Below are 20793 nucleotides of genomic sequence, written 5' to 3'. Positions count from 1 at the left end.
ACAGTTCATCAGTGAAAACTTGCATGGTTTCGATGGTTAAGAATAATATCTAGCTAGATAGAATATTGATGATGCTGGAAGTTTGCACAGGATAAAACCACGTTGCTTTTTTTGGGTCTTAATACGTTTCTAAATCCGGAACACTAATAGTTACAAGCATGCTAAGGTTTTTCTAATACCTTAAGAAACTCTTGCTTACTCCAAAATCTTAATGACCTTCCTTGAAGAAATTCACTTGATATGGTCCAATCCTGTATTTGTTAGTGCTCCCTTCTTGATTTTGACTTTGCATTCATTTTACCATTACAAATTCATCTGCAAGGTGGCAACGTTCTTTTCTGTATTACTAGCATGTTCATAAAACTAAAACTGTACGTTTGGTAAATACTGTTAATTCCATTCAGAATTTGGTCTGATCTGCTTAAAAGCCCAGATAGTAGGATACTTATGACTTTTTTATGCTTCTGCAGTAACCGTTCTTAGACTTTCTTGCATTGGGTTATGAAAAAGAATCAGCCAATCGGATTGACAATCTTATTCTGAATTTGGTCCTTCACCTGACCTAGTAATCTTGGTTTCGACCTGTGAATTATATGGCTATTAGTACTACTTTGACTTCTTACAATTTCCACTCGAATAATCCATCTAACTCTTGGTTCACTTAAAAATACAATAAATGTACTAGCTTTTGAAAAGCTAAAAGCTGAAACAATAACCCACAAATTAATTATTATTAAAATAAAAAATTTTGTATTGTAGCTAAGCCTAAGATTTATAGGAGATGTTCTAGGTTGCTAAATTTAATTTAATAATCAAGACTAGCTTCTTCTACCTATATTAATCCACAACTGATATATATCTTGCACCACATATGGGCTTAAAGTGGAACTACAATTGCTATGTGATAAATGGTTTCTGTTTTGTTCAATATCTTTGTCAGTATATATGTTCTGTTTGAATAGTTGAGTCTGGTTGAATCTCTGTGATAGAGGGAGAGTGTAGTCTGTCGTAAAGTATCCGGTCCAAACTTACTGGGGCTTTCACTTGTCTAGTATTCAGTCAGTTTGACCTACTACTAAGGATTTCTTGGTTGAGCTACCTGCACACTTAGTTAACAAGCTACTACTAAGGATTTCTTGGTTGAGCTACCTGCACACTTAGTTAACCTTGTTAGATCACAACACAACTTAACTTTGAACTTTTGACATTATCAAAACCAGGTTCGATTATTTGCTACTCCCCAACATAGTCTTCGTACATTCTCATCCACTGAAATCTTGAAGTTGACTTCTTAGCATTTTAGAGCTTGTTTACATTACAGTCCTTTGACTAATGTGCTGTTTTATTCAACTATCAACTTATTGATATTTGGAGTTTAATCTATTTTTACCTTTATTGATGCTATTAACATTCTCATAACTGAGTGTATCTTGCAGATGCTGGTCTATGAGTTCATGTGTAATGGTACTCTGCGTGACCACCTTTCTGGTATGCATACCTTCATAAATTCATAAATGCATTACTCACTATTCCTGTGATAAGATAAGAGCATTGTGTAAACATTATATTCATTATATTAAAGTCCATGTCTTAGGATTGTTGACATGAGATGTTCTTGATGTGATGTGTGGCAAGCCTTTGAGTAAAGAATGCTCCACATGTTCTTTATTGTGAAAGCCACATTATTAACAGAGTCCACACATTCAGCTGTGATCTATATATTGGATTCCGAAAGCTTTGATGTCCTCTGTTGCCAAGCATGTGCATTATGCAAGGTGGTCACTGGGAAGTATCATACCATATAGCAGAAGACAAGGTCATCAAGTTCATCCTCACCATTCAATACACCATTACCTTCATCATCAGCATATGCTCCATCCTTACCATTGTCATTTCGGATTTTCCTCTAAGGCTCCATTTGTTTTGCGGAAAACATTGTACAAGTGGAAAGTCATGAGGTTGTGAAAATTTTCTTTTTTGCAAATAGAAAATGTAGACATTTTTTTTGAGGAAAATGATTTCCTTGAAAAAGAACAAAAGGATTTCCACCATTAGTAAGCCCTTCACTCTTTTAATAAACTCCTCTTCACCATCCACCCTGCGTCCTTGTCTTGTTCAAACAAGTTGGGTGACTTGGGTGGTTTTGTTGTCAATCTGGGCGAGTCAGTTAGTCTGAGTAGGTCGGTTAGTCCATATAGCTTAGACAATTTGAGTGGTTTAGTCAAACAGGTGAATTTGATCAAGCTGATTAGTCTAAGCAAGTCGGTCGGTTAGAGCATTTCGGACAGGTTGGGTGAGTGGCCCAGATAAGGTGCTTGGGCCAATTGACCTGCCTAGTCTACTCAACCAATAAAGCTTAGAGAAGGGGAAATTATTTTTTCCTCTATACACCAAGCACAGGAAAATATTTCTAATAACCTTTAGCATCATATTTGAATGGTAGAAAACTAATCCATTTTTCCTAAAAAGACTTCCTTTCTAGAAATAAGTTATCAAACAAAGCCTACATCTACCACACTTCCACCATGCAAATCTCACCTCCCTCCCTCCCTTTCATTCCAAGCTATCCTGGAAAATCCAGAGAAACCTCTCCCATCTCAATATATCTCCTCTCTATTACCATTGATTCCCCTCTTTGATAACAACTTTACTTTTCCTTCATGGTGCATATTTCATTGCCTCTCAGAACAACAAGTGAGAACTTTGTGTGTTTTTTAATTACACTATTGGAATGACACACATTATTGCTCTCTCTTGGATCCATGTAATGGACCTCTGCATTATTGAATGCTCAATGTAGCAAAATATAGTCATGCCGCTCCTGAACCAATACAATGAGTTGCTTTGGGATGAATGGATGTTGGACAGGAACCTCTGGCGGTCAGCATAGTAGCCATGTAAAAGGTAGTGTCTTTGGTGGAGTGGGAGTTGAAGGTGGGCTCGGGATCCTTGCATTCTAAAAGAATGATTTCCACGCCCCAAGTGAGCCTTCATGGCTATTGACATAATTGGAACTCATGATAATCGTGTGATAATTTCTTTGGTACCTGCTAAGTTGGAAACATCGATACAACAACTACACATATTGGCATTATCACTTTAATAAGCATGATCACAAGCAGAGAGTAATGTTAGCATATAACTGTATATCTGTTAGCTCTCTTACATAAGCAATGTAAAATAAAAAGAACCAAGGAAATCCCAAATGCCTCAGAATTGCACACAGTGTCCTCAGAGCAATTCTCCTGTCAAGGTTTGACCTCAACCTAGACACCTCTCTTCAAGACCTTAGAGTAGTAGCAAGAGAAGAGGAATCTTATAGGAAAATTGCATAGGAAAAGTAGAATGGGTTAAAAATATTAAGGCAAACTAATGCAATTAGTTAATATTGGAATGCATGCATTGCAATCTAACATGAACAAATACTGCATTGCAAAAATATCACCCAACTACTGTCTATTTATTATTGTAATCAAATATGTGTGGTTGGACCCACTCATGGGTGTTATTCTTTGCCCTCCAATTGCTGCAATAGGGAGTGGGGAGTGGCTCCATGTGCACATCACACACAAAAATGACTATCATAGGTAGCTCGAGCTCATTCTTGCTTGTGCAAGCAACAATTAGTTGAGAGAAACCGCTATATATATATATATAACAATGGTCTAGATCATCCATTTTGCCGAAGGCTCTATTTGTTATATGAGTTCCTATGACTATATGTCATCATCTGGAAGTATTTTGTCTTGATGATTCATTATTTGACGTAATTTATCTAATGTTGTGAACTTATAATATGTTGTGTTATACCCATTATATTTTGGTTTGGTTTTTATCTGACATGTCATCCTCAATAGGATAATAGAATCATAATATGATATACGACAAAAATAGTTAAAATAGTCTATCTAACAATGCAATAACACCACATGAAATAACAACATATCAAACCATCAAATACAAAGAGAGAGCCAATAATGTGACTCGGATTCTCCATAAATATCAATATTGTATTCTTCATTTAAGCTACCACCAACTCCACAACTCAACTTCTAATATAAAACCATTATATTTGTAATCCTCATAGTCCCCTCACCTGCAATTTCAAACCACCATCTTCTTAACTCTCAACTCCCAATACCTATAACCTACCCTTCCTCAAATCTCCCTTTTAGTTAACAACACACCCTTAAATTCACCTTCGACGCACTATTATCCCTCCTAACCATCCTCCATCCTTCAATTCACAGATTTATAAGAGAAAATGGTACCACAACACCTGCTTAGATTCATCCACTCCGTAAATAAGGCCAATCCATTAATCATAATTTGCCCTATTCTCTGCTGCACTTTTGTATACAGCCCATTAACCAACACTTATTATCCCCTTCAGTAGTGTCCTTTTATGGACCTCCAATCCAAAGAAGAGAGAAGAACCTACAAACACACACTATAATTCTCCAACACAATCAAGCATAGATCGTTGCAGGTGGATAAAGGAGGTTCCTTTGCTGCTACAATCAAGGATCACCTAGGACAATTCAGATGTGAACTCATGGCTGATGAAGAAAGGATGACAGATTTCACCTTTTTGTAGAATAGTGCTGAAGAAAGGGAGGCACCAAAACCTGATGTAGCAAAAGCGGAGGGCTCGTGTTTCTTGGAGTAATCATGACTACTACAATAAGGGTAAGAGAGGGTTTGCCACCACTTGGTGGAGGAGTAAATACTCACTAAATCAGCCTTGAACAAATTAGTTCAGCCCAAGATAATCTCACTACCCTCTAATGCACTAATTAGTCTTAATCAAACTTCAATAACATCCATCCTAAAGAAATTTGGTCTTGCAAATTTAGATTGCTGCTCCAAAATGCTCCCAAAAAGTACTTAAGCTACAACTACTAGCTGCCACCAAAATAACTCCAACAGGTTGCAGGAGGACAACTAACAGTCACAGGAACTCACTGAGCTTCCTTTGCTCACTCATGTCTCCTACCACTTGATATTTAAAGGTTCCCTTCTAAATCTATCTATTGCCCAACAAACAAGGGCATATGGGGATATAAGCAATGAACTACCCACCCAACAAGGGCATAAAGGTGTAAAGGAAAAGAAGCAATGATCTTAAACAAGTAAACAGTGTCTGTTAGTCTTATGAACTTGAATGACCTAACAATTCATGGTTAATTATCATTATATCATCTCCTAAACTGCCAAAAGTCTAAAATGAACCATGTGATACATTTTGCTACCATGTGTGTTTTTTAGCGAAGATGTTGATTGGAATGTCCAGCAAGGCATGTAGATAATAAGAATTCATGTGATGACACTTTTCTTTTCTTGCCCCTGTAGGTGCTTATGAAAGGACCATTTAGGATTGAGATGTAGTTGTCTTGATTTATATGTTTGGGCATCATGAGATGACTTCCTCAAAGATACTATTTTCTTGCTTAACTTTAAAATTAATCTCTATATTTAAAATATTGGCTTTGTCAGATAGTATGCAAATCTGGATATTGTTGTTGAAATGTTGATCAACGTTTTCCAACTGTACTTTTCTTAGCTAACTACTGCCCTTTGTTAATCAGAGAAACAAAAAGAATCTTTAAGTTTCCCAAAGCGGTTGCATATTGCTCTTGGTTCAGCTAGGGGCATCTTGTATCTGCATAATGAAGCAGATCCTCCAATATTTCATCGTGATATTAAAGCAAGCAATATACTATTGGACTCTAAATTTATTGCTAAAGTAGCTGATTTTGGTCTCTCAAGACTGGCCCCTCTACCAGACAAGGATGGAAGCATACCTGGCTATGTATCAACTGTTGTAAGGGGCACTCCGGTAAGTATGATTTGTTACATAGCATTCTCTTGTTCTCCTTTTAATTCATAGTCACAACTAAGCTTCATGATTTATAAGAGCATGGAAAGTGATAGAAGGACCATGTTTGAATCCCAACTAGGATGAATATTATGGAGGTCAGTTTATGAGTGTGTGTAAGTTGTGCTCTAGATTTATCCGGTAGGAGTGGGGAAGGTCATTTACCTCCACGATTAATTGGGCGAAGCTCGGACACCTAGATTATCAAAAAAAAAGTGAATATAAATTAATAAAAATTAATGAGATAGCATTATTAAAGTCCTTGTTATGTGCTTCTTTGCCACATGAACCATTATTTAATTTTGGGTTGCATGTCAGTCAGTGAAGTAAAAAAGGAGTAATGTGTTTAATCTTCATTACATTTTGGATTTAATTTGAAGAAGATTATACTGTATTATAAGTTATAACTAGTTTTGATATTCATATAGAATCATCTGTTTTTTCTTGTTAACGGAACTTGATTTTACAGATTGGTGCAAAATAGTCTTTAGACTCAGTTTTTAAGAATTAGACCAAGTTTATAATAATTGACCATACATGTGTAATGTTTTATGCTAATGATATCAAGCAAGATCTGTCTTGTAATAATTCCTTTCTCTTTTATCATATCTTTTCCTTTATCATGTTCTAAGAAGATTGAGTTCTCAATGAATCTAATATGATATGACATTCTTCCAGATTATGTAACTTCTTAACATTTTAATTCTATTTAAAATTGTTAACGGTTGTTCAAATTGTTAATTTTTATAATTTATTGGAACTTTAAAAAATGATTATTTAGTTTTTAGAAAAGGTTAATTAGAGTTTTTATTGGGATAATTAGAGTTTTATTTGAAAGAAACTGAGTTTTCTTTTACGAAGAATAAGTCTCATTATCAATTTATAAAAGGAGTTTGGATCCTATGTATTGAACAGTTTGTAAGTTAATATAATTTTCAATTTCCTTTTCTTTAAGAATTGTCAACATTTCTCTGGGTAAAAATTGCTTGTCCACTGTACTGTGTCAGTTATCCTTACTCATGTCACCCATATTACGTCTTCACCTAGTAGCATCTCAATTCTCTAAAGACACAACAGCTTGCTACAACTATGCAAAGTTCTATTGATATTATGTGACCTATTTGAAGACCACACAAAAGCACAACATCAAGAAGAAAGAAACTTTGTTCCAAACAAAGAAACTTTGTTCCAACACTCCTTTCTATCCTCCTCTTCTACATTGAGCATCCCCTTCCTTTATTGCAGTTGTCCTTCCTCCTTGCTGCTAGCATTTCTCCATACAAAAAACCAACCCATTTTCTTTCTCTTCCCATATCAATTAGTACCAAAAATAAAACTGAAGGGTTTTATTTTCTCCCTTTGGTCTCATTTTTATTGCTTGGACCACCCATTAAACAAAACTCTAGCAATCTTTCTTTCCCTAATAGTACATCACCAAACACTTGGTTAACCCAACACTTGCGTATCTTCCTTTTGTACCTTCCATCTTCTCCTTATTCAGTCTACCTTAAAAGCCCCTACAAAGTTCAAGAACATCCAATTCACACCCTCCTTTAGGACAAGTGTGTTTTTTAAGTTTTTCCATAGAGATGTCCCTATATACCTATCTCCCATGGTTTAAAATCTCGACCCGTGCCAAGGTTTTGGTTTGAACCAGAACGATATGATTTCGGTATCGTATCGCACTGTGCCGATATAGTTTTGGTATTTTTTAAATATATATGTTAATTAAAAATAAAATGTTTAACATAAATATTTAAAATATAAAAATAATCTAGAAATAAATATGAAAATAGATAGATAAATAAATAAAAATTTTATTATATTTTTTTTAGAATTAAAATAAATTAATTAGATAATTTTATTAATGTTTAATAAAACTTCTTTATATTATCCCTATCATAGCTAGGAGTTGATTAAAATAATTTACCTAAGTTTTAATTAAAAAAACCTACATATGCAAGAAAGTCGCGGTTGCGGGTTCGTGCAACTCCAGCTTGGCTGCGGGACCCCCCCCCCCCTCGACATGGGACCGCGCACCCCCTCCGTGGCTGCAGACGCGGGGGTCGCGTGATCCCTCCGCGGTGACTGCGCACGACACCCCTTTGCTGCTGTGGGGCCTAGTATCGGGGTCTTGCCGGTGCCAATCGGTGGCCAGAACAAGATGTTTAGCCCTTTTCAACCGGTTCGGCACGGTATTTTAATCCCTGCTATCCCCTACGTCTTCCTTGGACCAACCTTTTCTTTGTTTCCCGACCCAAGGGGTCCAAGTGCTCTTCTCCTCTCTCCCCTTTTTAGGATGAGTCCTTCCAATATACTGGCTTGACAATGTCTTCTTCTCCCTTTTACTGCAACTAGGATGGGATCTTCACCAACTTTATTGAGGAGAAGATCCTTTAACCACATCAAAAATCAGATTGGTCTCCTAGTGAGATATATTTCGTTCCTACCAGGGATTCAGTTTTATGGTTTAACCATGAAGAAGTAATAAGAGGAATTTGGGAAAGCCAATTAATTCCCTTATTTGTACTTGAGATTCTACACATTTTCCTAGAGGGGTGTGGTCTTATATTCTTCTCTGCCATGTCAACAATCAACTTGGGCTGTATGTCACAACAATAAAGAGAAGTAATGCATTAATTTATCTTATATACATCTTGTATTTTATTTGAAGAATACATTGTTACAGTTACAGTTAATTTTATTACTGATAGAGTGAGTCCACGTGGATCTAGGTATAAGAATAAGTTGATTTTCTATTAGGTCTAGTTTTAGGAGTGTCCAAATAAAGAATGCTGTAGATCAAGTTTATAAGATTTGGATAATATAACTTATAGCAATGATATCAAGGAAGTTTTGCCTCAAAATTATTCTTTGAGCTTTTATCGTTTCTTTTCCTTTATCTTATTCTTAGATCTGGGTTCTCTTCTTTCAATGAATCCAAAGAGATCTTATGTTTTCTCCTTTACAAGCAAGCCTTGCTTATCCTCACATATAGTTCTTATCTAGGGTTGGAAAACTCAGCCTATCTGATCCAAATTGACTGAGTTGGATCTGTATTGACTTGAGGCATGCGAATGGACCATAGGAGATGAGGGACAATAGAATAATAGGTCTCAAAAAACATACAAGAGAAATCTGAAAAAAAAAAAAAACCTAAGAATCTTAGTTAAAATCAAGCAATATTAATGTTGAGTAGGGATTACAAGAGGATTTGACCATTGATGGAGATTGGGTGCCCGTACAGACCTCGACCAGGTATTAAGCCTGATATATTATAGTTTTTAGTTTATATTAGTATACTTATTTGTTGGCAGTTATATATTATTTAAATATTATATGTTCAAGTATAGTTATATTAATTAATAATTTCATTAATTTAAATATTTTTCATTATCATTTGTATTTGTCCTTGGCATAACGGTAAAATTGCTACCATGTGACCTAGAGGTCATGGGTTCGAGTCTCCAAAAGCCTCTTATAAAGCGGGTAAGACTGTGTACAATATGTCCTTCCCCGGGATCTGGTATTGGCGGGAGCTTCGTGCACCGCTCTTTTTATCATTAGTATTTGTATTTATTAATATTTGGGAAGAAATTGTTATTCCTTTTATATGATAAGATTCAACATTCTTTGATTTTCTCAATTTCTATTCCAATATTATGTTAATATCATTTAACGGAGAATAATATTCATATTTCATCCACCAAGTACTGCTATTTTATTTTTCTTTCAGTTTTTAGAATTGTTTATTAGCAATTTTATTCTCTTTGATCCTACCAATTTGATATCGCTGATATTTAAGTTTTTTTTACCTACTGCTATCAACTTTTCCAACTATGTTCTTTGCAGCTAATGAGACTATATGATCTTTGCTTGCAGCATCTCTATCTATTCATTCAAATTGTTTCACTTAACAAATCATGCCCTTTTTAAAAATAACTGTTGTTACCAAGTGCTTGCACACTTGTTTCGTCATCCCTTTTAACTCCATTATGTAACTACTGCAATGTTCCAAGCTTGTGTAGCGGGTCACATTTTATGCCAAGTTCAAATTTTCTGCTAAGTTATAATTGAATGTGTTCTTATTTTGTTTGTCATTGGAAAATGAAACTGGTGTAACACAACAGAGAAAATATCTCAAAGAAAATGAGACTAGTAGCAAGCAACAGAGAAAATATCTCAAAGAAAATCCCGATACAATAAGGTAAATTGATGGAAGATTTGTCCTCTCAAATGATAAGTCTTTGAACAAGATAATTCTGGGAAGAAATCCTATTTGTTTATTTCCGGAGGACCTAAACTGAAATTTGTTTCTTCTCCTAAAAAAATCCCTTGTCAAAACAAAAAACTTAAAAGGAAATTTACACATTCGTAGACTGGGAAATTTCAATAGATTTAAAGTTCCTAAACTTATTGATGAACTGTTTCACCTGCCTAGAACTCATTTAACAACGGTTTATAAATCCATGTCGACCAAAACATAACTCTTTCACTTCTCGTTAAATTCTTCAAGCACTAGTCTATTCTTGAAACGATTTTTTAATCATACCTAATGAAAAAAATTGACTCTTCTTCACTTATCCATTAATTTTCACAGTCAGGTTTCCCAATTCATTCACAAGAAAGCAAAAGTATGAACCAGATCTGGTTTTCATCCCAATAATTGCAGTTTCTTTTATCGGAATGTGGTTTAATATCTCTCATCTTAGTGCTTCCCATGGAAGTATATTAAATATAGGAGATATGTTTAAGTCTTGAGGAAGCTCCACTTTATAAGCATTTTCTCCAAAATTTTGCAGTAGCTTATGTGGGCCTATCTTTTTTGCTTTTCAACTTGTGATGCGTCTGCAGTAGACCTTTCTTTTCGTAGGAACACCATCACAAAATCTCCAACTCAGTATTCTTTCAAGTTTGAGCTGCCTATGTTGATCTTTTGCTTCTTTATAATGTTGATTCATCTCAATTAATATTTGTTGAGCACTTTAATTTCCTTCAAATTTTCTGCAAAAGCAATTTCATCATAACTAGTGACTCGTTAGATACATCACCAAGGTCTGTAATTTGACTTAGAATACGTCCACACATATTTCCATGGTTTGGTTTACAAAATTATTATAACAAAGTCAGCTTGTGTCAAACTCAGATCTCATTGCTTAATGTTGTCTTTGGTTAGACATCTCAACAAATTGTCCAGGTTCAGATTCACTATTTACCATCTGTTTATGGGTGAAATGCACCACTGTATTGCAGCTTACTAGTCATTAGTTTCCACAACGTCCTCCAGAAATAACTTAGAAATTTACATCCTGACCAGATGTAATTGTTTTTGGCACTCCATGCAGTTGAACCACCTCTTTAAAGAAAAGATTTGCAACATGTGTTGCATCTAAGAAATGATCTAAGTTCAAAAGTAAAGAAGCTTCATATGCGAAATTACAAGAGAAACCAGATGAAGATAGTGAGGACGATCATTGATTGCCACCTGCAGAGGTGGATTGGAAGAAACTAGCAGATAGGAATCTGTTGTTGAAGGATGATCAATAGATATCCAATTCAACCAAAAAATTCAGCTTATTTTAGTTTTATGTTGATTCATTGGTCAAAAATTATAAAGGATTTGGATCTTAGGTCAAATATGGATATTCAATTCCTGATACCACTAAACCCAACCTGACCCAAGTTTATTGCGTAAATTTATAATAAATTTCATAGTAAATCACCCATTAACTATCTCCATCACTAATTAATAAGAGTAATTTACTATATGAATTTATGTGTAACAATATTTTTTATAACAATAATAATAATAAAAGAGTACGCTTTAAAAATTAAGAATCCTATGACTCTAGTCTTAAAGACTATTGTATTGTAAGATTATTATATTTATATTTATATGTTTTGGTTTATAATTATTTTGTAATAAGTAGGTTTTTTATGTATTTAGTTATAGATTTCATTTATTATATTATAATTCATTTTGTTACCATAAGTTTTTGGTTTTGAAATTAATAGGTGCTTTAATGGTAGCCTAAAAAGTGGTTGTTGATTCCATTTGAAGTGGGTTGGGTTGAATATTTTTGGGCAAAATTTTTCTTGATTCAAAAACTTGGGCCTAACAATTTTTAATTTGAAAATCGACTTTGTTTGTTCCATTAGCACCAACTCCCTAAGTGCCAACTTTTGCGAGTGAGTGGCAACACTGAGGAGTGAATATTCAAAGTTGAGAGACTTGTTGATTCAATAGATATGGCAAAAGGCTCCGCCTCCAACCCGTCCCTAGGTCAACACGGAGGAGGTAAATCATGGGTGACTACTAGTTATTAGTACAGTGGCCAAAGCATGGGGAGAGGTATGCTTGGATGGCCGAGTTTCGACCCCATGACCTAATGTGGCAATACTCCATGCCTTAACCACCCCACCACCCAATGGGACATTTTTTGATTCAATAGAGGTTCCCCAGGAGGTGGTGTAATTTTAAATGGATCTAAATATTAGAGAGAGAGAGAGAGAGAGAGAGAGAGAGAACATTTTTGGTGGAAAGCAATTTTCTCGATGGAAAAGGAAAGATTAGAGGTTGCGATTAACTCAGAACTTGAGACCTTCACTGGAAGGCTAAGGGAAGTTCGACTTGTGAATCCCAATACAACCTTTGTTCGTGGACACGACTATTGTGACTCATGCTCTCGGACACGTTGAGGAGAAGCTTCAACCAAGCTTGAATGGATGACTAAGATCCATGAAGGAACTTAGCTCTGATATTATAATGTTTTAGGGGAAATTATTAGGGTTAATTCCCAAGATACTACCCTCTACTTGTATATTCATATTGTCTTACTACCATTTCTTATATACATCCCAATCTCTTTGTATATTTACAATTAGGTTTTCAACAATTACATATATGAATTTGACAATCTGTGCCACAGGAAAGAAATACACATTGCAATACATTCAAGATTTAATAGGAGTTAAATAACAGTGAACCATACATATTAATTTAGAAACTATGATAGAACATGTAGATATCATACACAACAAATGGATTACTTTTGTATATCCACCTTAGACCACTTTTATATATCAGATTCATTTCCACTTATGTAAATTAGGATTCATGTAGTATGTAGATTTAGTATCATTTCTTCCCACATGCTCATTGCTTATGCTTTCAAGTTCCTTAGGTTGGTTTGATTTACTTTCAGGGTTACCTTGATCCAGAGTATATTCTAACACATAAGCTGACAGACAAAAGCGATGTGTACAGCCTTGGGGTTGTATTCCTAGAACTTCTAACCGGAATGCGGCCAATTTCACATGGCAAAAACATTGTAAGAGAGGTACATAACTTTTTATATGATGTCTCTGAGTTTTTCTAGTTTATTTTCCTTTCTTTCCTATAGTAGCTTGTTCTTTGTTCAAATACAAAACAATGTTATGTTTATTGCTTATGGTTTTATAGAGGATCCTATAGATTTGTCATTTTTTTCTATTGTTCTTTTTACTGGAATAGCTATCAGCTTTATCAAACTTTTCTTCTGTAGGCTTGTTTGAGTTAATTGATTGGTTTATATATATATATATATGTATGTTTGATTTCACCCTAGATTTATGTCATTGGGTATGCCATGCCATGTCCGAATTCTATATATATGATCTTAATATTAATATTTCACTTTTGAAGATCATATACAATATTTTTTTCTCTGAACTCGGTACAAGTTTAGGGTTGGGGGTTTTTCCTTCAAATTTCTTATGGGAGGATGCAGGTTTATGCAATTTCACCCACACCATGCATCCTTGGAGGACACTCATTTGTCTTCGGCACTTGCTCTCAAGACTGTTGTTTAGATCCCTTTCCAATGTGGCATGCCGATTTTAGATTTATGGTAGCTTATTACATTAAATAGAAAACTCTCAAAATGAAAAGATTCTGATGCAGATGAAGATACAAGGTCAATGACTGAGAATCTTGGCAGTGCAATGTTATAGACTGGAGATTAGATTCTAATTTATGACTATCTTTTAAGATAGATCTTCAAAAGATTGAATTGGCAATGATTTTCAAATGACTTGGTAAGTTCCTAGATTGTATGTCAAATTGAAGATGCCATAGGATTAAATGACAACTCATGAGAGGTTGCAGAGAGGAAAAATATAGAATAGAAAATTGGCATCTGCTCTTAAAATGAAGAGTTAATATCTGGTGAGACAGCAACAACAATAATTAAGCCTTATTCCACTAGGTGGGGCCGGCTAATATCTGGAGAGAGACAAAGTAAAATCCATTGTAATTGAAGAGGCAAGGATCATAGAGACGAGAGTATGATAATGTGACATCTGCTCAAATAAAGATGACTCAGGATGAGGACAGACTTATTCATCAGTTTGAATTTTTAACTGACAGAGACGAAGTGTTGGAGAGTCGGGTTTCAATCCTCTTCTTTGCAAAGAAAAACATGCTGGAAGGAGATTGCATGGTTAATCATCTTACTCTTCTAGAGAATATGTTAGGAGAGATCAAGTTAATTCTGACCCCAACAAAAAAAGAGATATTAGTAATTTAGAATCCTCAAAAAAAAAAAAACTAATTTCATCTTAAATCATGCACAATATAAGTAAAGGATGGTGAGATAAAATGTAGACCTCGGGAAGGGACAAAAAGAAGAATGGGAAAAATTTGAAGAATGTGGAAATAAATGCTTTATCTTGAGAAGATTTGAGATGAAAAATAAATGATCTATATCAAGTTTCTTTTTGGGATTTCAGTGTAATGGATATTATGACTGTGACCTATATGATTCCAATATTTCCATTGAAAATTAAAAAACATACTCTCCCTGAATACTGCTTGGTTTCTTGTTGATTCAAATGTGAATTAAGAATAGCAATGCATCAGTGCTTAGAAGTCAAATATTTCTGGAGCCATGTCAAATATGACCCTAGTTTGAGTTTAGATAGGTTGAAGTGAGAAGTGAATGAAAACTGAAGGGAAAGGTAGGAAGCATGGAAATACAGAAGAAAAATCACACTAGTTATTTCCATTCCTGTGATATTTATTTCCCTTCATTTAGAAAGATCACTCTTGTGCATAAGTGCCCACCATAATTGAGATTCAACCCTTCTAATGAGCTTGGTTGTTTATCCATAATCACAGATGGTTCTCTTTTCTTCGGTTCAGAGTTTGTAAACCATGTAAGGGATTTGGCTGCACTGCTTTGTCTCGTTATTCTCCTATATTCACTAATCTTTGATCCAACACCACATACACTAACACAACAGAGCAAACTGCAGGAGACAATAATCAGTTTGGACTCTGGAATCATTTGTGGTTCCACAAGATGATTCTCACACATTTGCTATATTATTCATTCCATTTATTCTGCTATTGCAGGTTAGGAATGCTTGTCAATCAGGGTTGATGTTCACTCTCGTCGACAACCGCATGGGATTTTATCCTTCAGAATGCATGGAAAAATTTGGTTCTTTAGCAATTCGATGTTGTTCTGACGAGACTGATGCTAGACCATCAATGTCAGAGGTGGTTGCTGAGCTAGAGCGCGTACTGCAAATGTTGGCGGAGGATGATAGTTCACAGGAAGCTCTGGCAACAGATAGTAAGACAGTCTCAGGCTCATCTTTGTCATCAGAAAGTTCAGGCGCAGAACCTCCTGTCTGCAGCGAAACCCATAGCGTTACAGGTAGTTCACAAGAAGCTCTGGCAACAGATAGTAAGATAGTCTCAGGCTCATCTTTGTCATCAGAAAGTTCAGGCGCCCATAGTGTTACAGGTCGTTGACATCACCACAGGCTAATATATCCATACATGTTTATTTTGGTATCTTCTTCAGAAAATTTTTTTCCTTTCTTCAAAGTGAAAACTACAGATGCAGGTACGAACGGAAGCAGTGTGCGATTTTGATGATTATGTATACGAGATTCAACAAAATCATCAAATCCACTACAGAGGGCAAGTTGATTAGAATAATTATTAAACTAATGTTATTCACACTCTTCCACTATGTGTACTTTTGTAAATATGAGCATGTTTCAATTCGAGCTGACCTCTATAATAGATTCGTTTTGGTTAATGTTTCCTTTAATTTTGAGAATTATTTGGAAATTTCTCAAATTAGTGGAGGAGCGATTTGTGGTTTCTTCGTAGGTTGTCTGGGGACGTCCAGTCCTGTAAGGATTAAAAGATGTCTTTTACAAAATTTGAACATTAACTTGTTCTTATTTTATAATTATTATTATTATTATTATTATTATTATTATATTAAAGAAGACAACCTATAATCAGATTGTTCGGATTAGATGCATGTGTTGCAACATGGAAAACTTCCACGAGCACATATTTCTTGGATCATTTTTTGTTATGATTCAAGGAATATGTCATTCGTATTTATAGTTGGAGTAATCATTTACGGTCAGATCATGATCGTAATTCGATCGTAAATATGAATGGTACATCTCTTGGACCATAAAAAGTGGCTTCCATCAGCCAAGAGTTTTGCAGCCTACAGCACAACAAACAAACTTGAGCATTTTCCAACGGGCACATTTAGTTTTTTAGATTTTTTAAAGGATGCATCATATTTTAATTTTATTAAAGGCTACATCTAATTCTCAAAAAAAAAATATCAATTATAAATTTTTTAAAAAAAAAGTATTTTATTTAAAACATCATATAAAAATCATTGATATGTAAAAAGGTTTTTTTTTTTAATTACATCATTAAATTTATTTATATTTTAAATTTTAGAATTTCATTTAAAAATAGATATATAAAAGAAGATTAATAAAAAATATTATTTAATTATTAAAAAAAAGGTAAAAGTGAAATAAAATTAGAAGATTATCTTGGGTTTTATTATTTAATTTTTATTAACTTGTTTATATCTTAAAATTTCTAAAATAAAAATATGAACAAAATTAGAAGATTAATTTAATGACGTAATTTTTTAAAAAAAAAAAAGAGTTTTTTAAAATCATCAATGGTTTTTGTATGAAATTTTTTGATGAAATAATTAGATTTTTATTTAAAAATTAAATTTTTATTTAAATTTAGGATTGAAATAGATGGAAAATATTTTAGGAATTAGATACGTTTTTGTTTAAAAAAAAATCAAAGTATAATACGCTTTTAGAAAATTTCAAAAAATTAAATATGTCCTTTGAAAAAAAAAAATGCTAAATAAATTTGTTTGTCAGAGCCATGCATAACATCCGCAATTTCCAAGACTAGAACAAACTCCTCTGCTTGTTCACAAACAAGCTTGATCCAAGGACTCATTCAGACAAAGGTGAGTGAGACAACGGTCTGGACATGTTGCCGTTCAACTATTAAGATTTGTATTAACCTTTAACAAGGAGCAAACCCTGCTTTGGTAGATCCCATCATTAGGATTCAAACCATAGTATCTCTTCTCAACTAGACAAAGCATCCTGTCGTTAAATTACTTAAACATTTTTGTTTGAAACAAGGACAGCTATTATGTTTATTGCTCCTATGCATCTATAGTTATAGAGATTTATAAGAAGGGTTGAGTTTTCAGCCTGCCTTTTTAACGAAATTGACAAAATTAAGTTCATCAAGATGAGATCCAACTTGCTTTTCTATTATAATAAACAATTCTTAATTGGATTGGCTTTTCATTGATCTCAAACGATCACATAACAATAACCAAACAACATTAGTAGGGATTAAAATTGAGAAAGAAGATCTGTAAATTCTAAGGTCATTTTCATTCGGAAGATCTGGTCATTCATTAAAGCTGAGAAGTGTTCTTATTTAGCTACTTTTGCAGTCCCATTAACTCTTTTCTGAAAGCAATCACCGAGTGCTAATGATGTCACAGTGAGGCTTAAGCCTCATGCCGTGCCTGTACAGGCAGGGTGAAATTTACCGCTTAAGCCTCATGCCTGCAACATAGAATCCTCCGAAACCATAGACTGCCCCATAAAGGAAGAAGACAAGGTGTCTAGAAAACAGTGAGTCGTTTGTTCCTTTGTACTTGGGCTTACACTTTGTAACGTTAATATTCTTCTACCCGTGAACAGCACAGATGCATCTTGGATTCTCCTCTCTCTAATTTGTTTCCTCTCAGCAACCAAAGTGATGGTTTCTTGCTTCTCATAATGCTGTCGTTTTTTTGCATCTCAAAACAGTTCTGTGATCTTGGCACTGGACACTCGCTTTCAACTAAAATTCCTAGTAGACCAAGTGTGTGCTACAAGGGGAAGGAGTTGCAGACACTTAAATTTTGAATGGTGACAGAATCAATTTTTTAAATGGTAATAAAGTGGAGCTTCTGATTAATTTTATAGTAGCTTCACAATATGGACTGCCATGCTTTGAATCTCAGATTAAGAAACACATTGATAGATAATGTAGTTATGTAGAACAAGGCACCAGTATGTAAAACAAGAACAAGCAAGACTGGATGAATAATCTCAGCTTTATAACTTTTATTAGCAACATCCCTCAGAACATAACCAACAAATGAAATTTTGAAACAGTTACAGTTACTAACAAGGCCAATTCTTCGGGCAGACTATAGAACTGTGAAAAATCTGGGCGTAAAAAAATAAAATATGGAAAAACAATGTCTATATTGTAGGTGCTGAATGCAAAACCTAAACCATATCATGTAACATTTGCAATGGTTTTCTGCTGGTCTTGTTCATACAAAAACACCCGAACGACAATCTTCTTGTATTTTGCTCTCGATCTTTGAAGTTAAGCGACAAGTTCATTCTCAAGGATCGGTTGTGTCCTTAGACCAGAAGCCACAGGGACCCGAGCATTTCCAACACTTGCAGTATGCAAGGATACTCCTGCATCTGCATGCTGCTCCATCTTTGCCACCTTTTTGTTTCGAGTATACTTGAGCACAAAAAATGTAAGTAAAGCCAAGAGAACCAATGCAATCCCTCCAATCACAGAGACAATTATCTTCCATAGCTTGGACTTGTTACTCCTAGAAACAACAGGATTTAGAGACAGCCCTGGACCTTCACTTGGTGCAGGAGGAAGAACAATCTCACTAGAATTGACCACAATGGAGAAGTGACCTTGGCGGAACACGGTGCATATACTTCCTGACTCCGAATCTCTGAAATCTGGTGAGCCATTTAGACCAAACCACACACATCTGGCAATTACACCACTAGGCACAGGAACAACAACATTTGAGAAATTAATAGATACGGGTAAGTTTGTAGCTGCAAAATCTAATTTAGGCAAGTTGGTAGCAGAGAGATTTGTGGCATCATAGGCAAGGAGACCAAGCACAGGAGTCAAGTAGGTATAACCAGGAAGAGGGTAGTAGAATGAAGACCAGTTGCCCAGATTCTGGTAAACCAGAACCAACCTTTTTACATAAGGCTGAACAACAATGTCAGATGGGATGTCAAATTCCTTGTAGCTATCAACTCCTCTCTTTCTCAGGCTCCCACTTCTAAGCCTTATTGCTGCAATCCTAATGCCGGTGAGATTGGAAGGGACAGTGCCATCATATACAAATCCAGTGCGGGGATGAACAAGTGCACGGTAAGCATAGTCCTGAAGGAGAGTATCTAACGATCTTGCATCACCTGTAGCTGAACCTGGTGACTGGGCCTCACAGTGGCCTGTGAATAACAACACCCCGAGAAGCACAAGGAGAGTAATGCAACGGCCAAGGGACTCCATGGATTTTAGTGGTTCAATATCACAATCAAGATTACAAGGATCTAAGGAAACCCAGAATTCGGAAATATGATCCTCCTCAAGAAAGATCCCAACTTTCTAATCGCATTCAAAACAACAGAATCTGAGATCGAAAGCGGCTAGAGTACCTGAAGCATACTGAAGACCATGGCACAGAGGAGGTTGTCTCAAATTTCAACAATGTCACTGCTCCCTGAGACTCTTCGACTCAAAATGTTAGACACGCCTCAAAAGTCCCATTTTTGGAAGGACCCTTGCGTACAGGAGACCGCAATGTACATGCCAGAAAAAATCCGACCTTGCAATGCCAAGAAGGAGAAGAAATTCCCAGAGAAACAACTCGAATAGGAATAAAACAAATGTAGATCGCGCTAAACCTTCAAGGAAACTTCACCGGGAAAGGCAACCGATTTCCCAGCGTCAAGATACAGCTCCGGACGAGCTGAAACGGCTACGTATCGAATACCGCGCTGCCACGAACAACTACAACGGCAAATGCACTCCAATCCGACGGAGATAAGGCCTCCGCGGAATCCCAAAATGCCTGCGACACTGGGAATTTCTACTTTTGGTAGTACTATCGACGATGGGGGAGAGAGAGGGCGGAGATGAGAGAAGAGGAGTGAAGAAAAAATAAACAATAAATAAAATAAGTACGGGAGAGTCGAGACATGTATAAAATCCGGCATATTTTCAAAAGGCCCCTACTAAGTTTTAGTTTTTACCTATGGCACTATATTTTTACAATATAATGCACTTTCTTTCATGATTTTCTTAAATACCTTATACATTAGTATTATTTGATAGAGAAATTTTGGAAAGAAAAAATGGAAAGGCCAGAGATAGTTGATAAATCTGCTGGACAGCCCACTGGTATTTTTAAAATTCCCGAAACACCCTCCCTTGTTTAATTATTGTCTTCTTCTTTTGCATTTCGAGTCCCTTTCCGGCTTTCACCAACGTTCTGATTCCCGTGACCGATTCCACGCCTTTCCGTTTCGCAATTTCGTGGATTTTGCGGGTGGTAACTGAAAAATTCTACTTTGACCGGACAGCGACCCGGGGCATTTAGTGACTTATTCTCATCCGTCCGATCAAGATCTTACGGAAGAAAGGGAGGGGCCAGCTCACCGTGAGCAGGCACGACAGTCATACAAAACTAACGTACTTTTGTACCGCGTGCGTTAACGGTAGCACCACC

The 20793-nt window shown here is 35.5% G+C and overlaps 2 protein-coding genes across 6 annotated transcripts in view; one reads left to right on the top strand and one right to left on the bottom strand.

The window, feature by feature from the left end:
* The window catches only part of LOC121974325 (probable LRR receptor-like serine/threonine-protein kinase At1g06840), a 55850-nt gene extending 39881 nt beyond the window's left edge, over window positions 1-15969 (top strand). For all 5 annotated transcript variants that reach the window (XM_042525330.1, XM_042525332.1, XM_042525328.1 and 2 more), the window contains exons 18-21: window positions 1437-1488; window positions 5589-5839; window positions 13084-13218; window positions 15273-15969. In XM_042525330.1, the coding sequence (XP_042381264.1) occupies window positions 1437-1488; window positions 5589-5839; window positions 13084-13218; window positions 15273-15677 (843 nt within the window). In that variant the 3' untranslated portion in view covers window positions 15678-15969. The remainder of the gene's footprint in view (window positions 1-1436; window positions 1489-5588; window positions 5840-13083; window positions 13219-15272) is intronic.
* Window positions 15970-18321: 2352 nt separating this feature from the next.
* LOC121974324 lies at window positions 18322-20232 on the bottom strand. Its single transcript, XM_042525327.1, has one exon. The coding sequence runs from the start codon at window positions 19572-19574 to the stop codon at window positions 18621-18623; it is 954 nt and encodes a 317-aa protein (XP_042381261.1). The 5' UTR covers window positions 19575-20232; the 3' UTR covers window positions 18322-18620.
* Between the last annotated feature and the right edge of the window lie 561 nt (window positions 20233-20793).

This window comes from Zingiber officinale, chromosome 4B (genome assembly GCF_018446385.1).
Source record: "Zingiber officinale cultivar Zhangliang chromosome 4B, Zo_v1.1, whole genome shotgun sequence".
Taxonomy (NCBI): domain Eukaryota; kingdom Viridiplantae; phylum Streptophyta; class Magnoliopsida; order Zingiberales; family Zingiberaceae; genus Zingiber; species Zingiber officinale.
Note: the sequence above shows the minus strand (reverse complement) of the source record. Positions and strands in the feature narration are given on the sequence as shown.

What these genes read in the sequence shown, in the direction of transcription:
- LOC121974324 (XM_042525327.1), bottom strand. Translation starts at nt 19,574, where the DNA reads ATGGAGTCCCTTGGCCGTTGCATTACTCTCCTTGTGCTTCTCGGGGTG.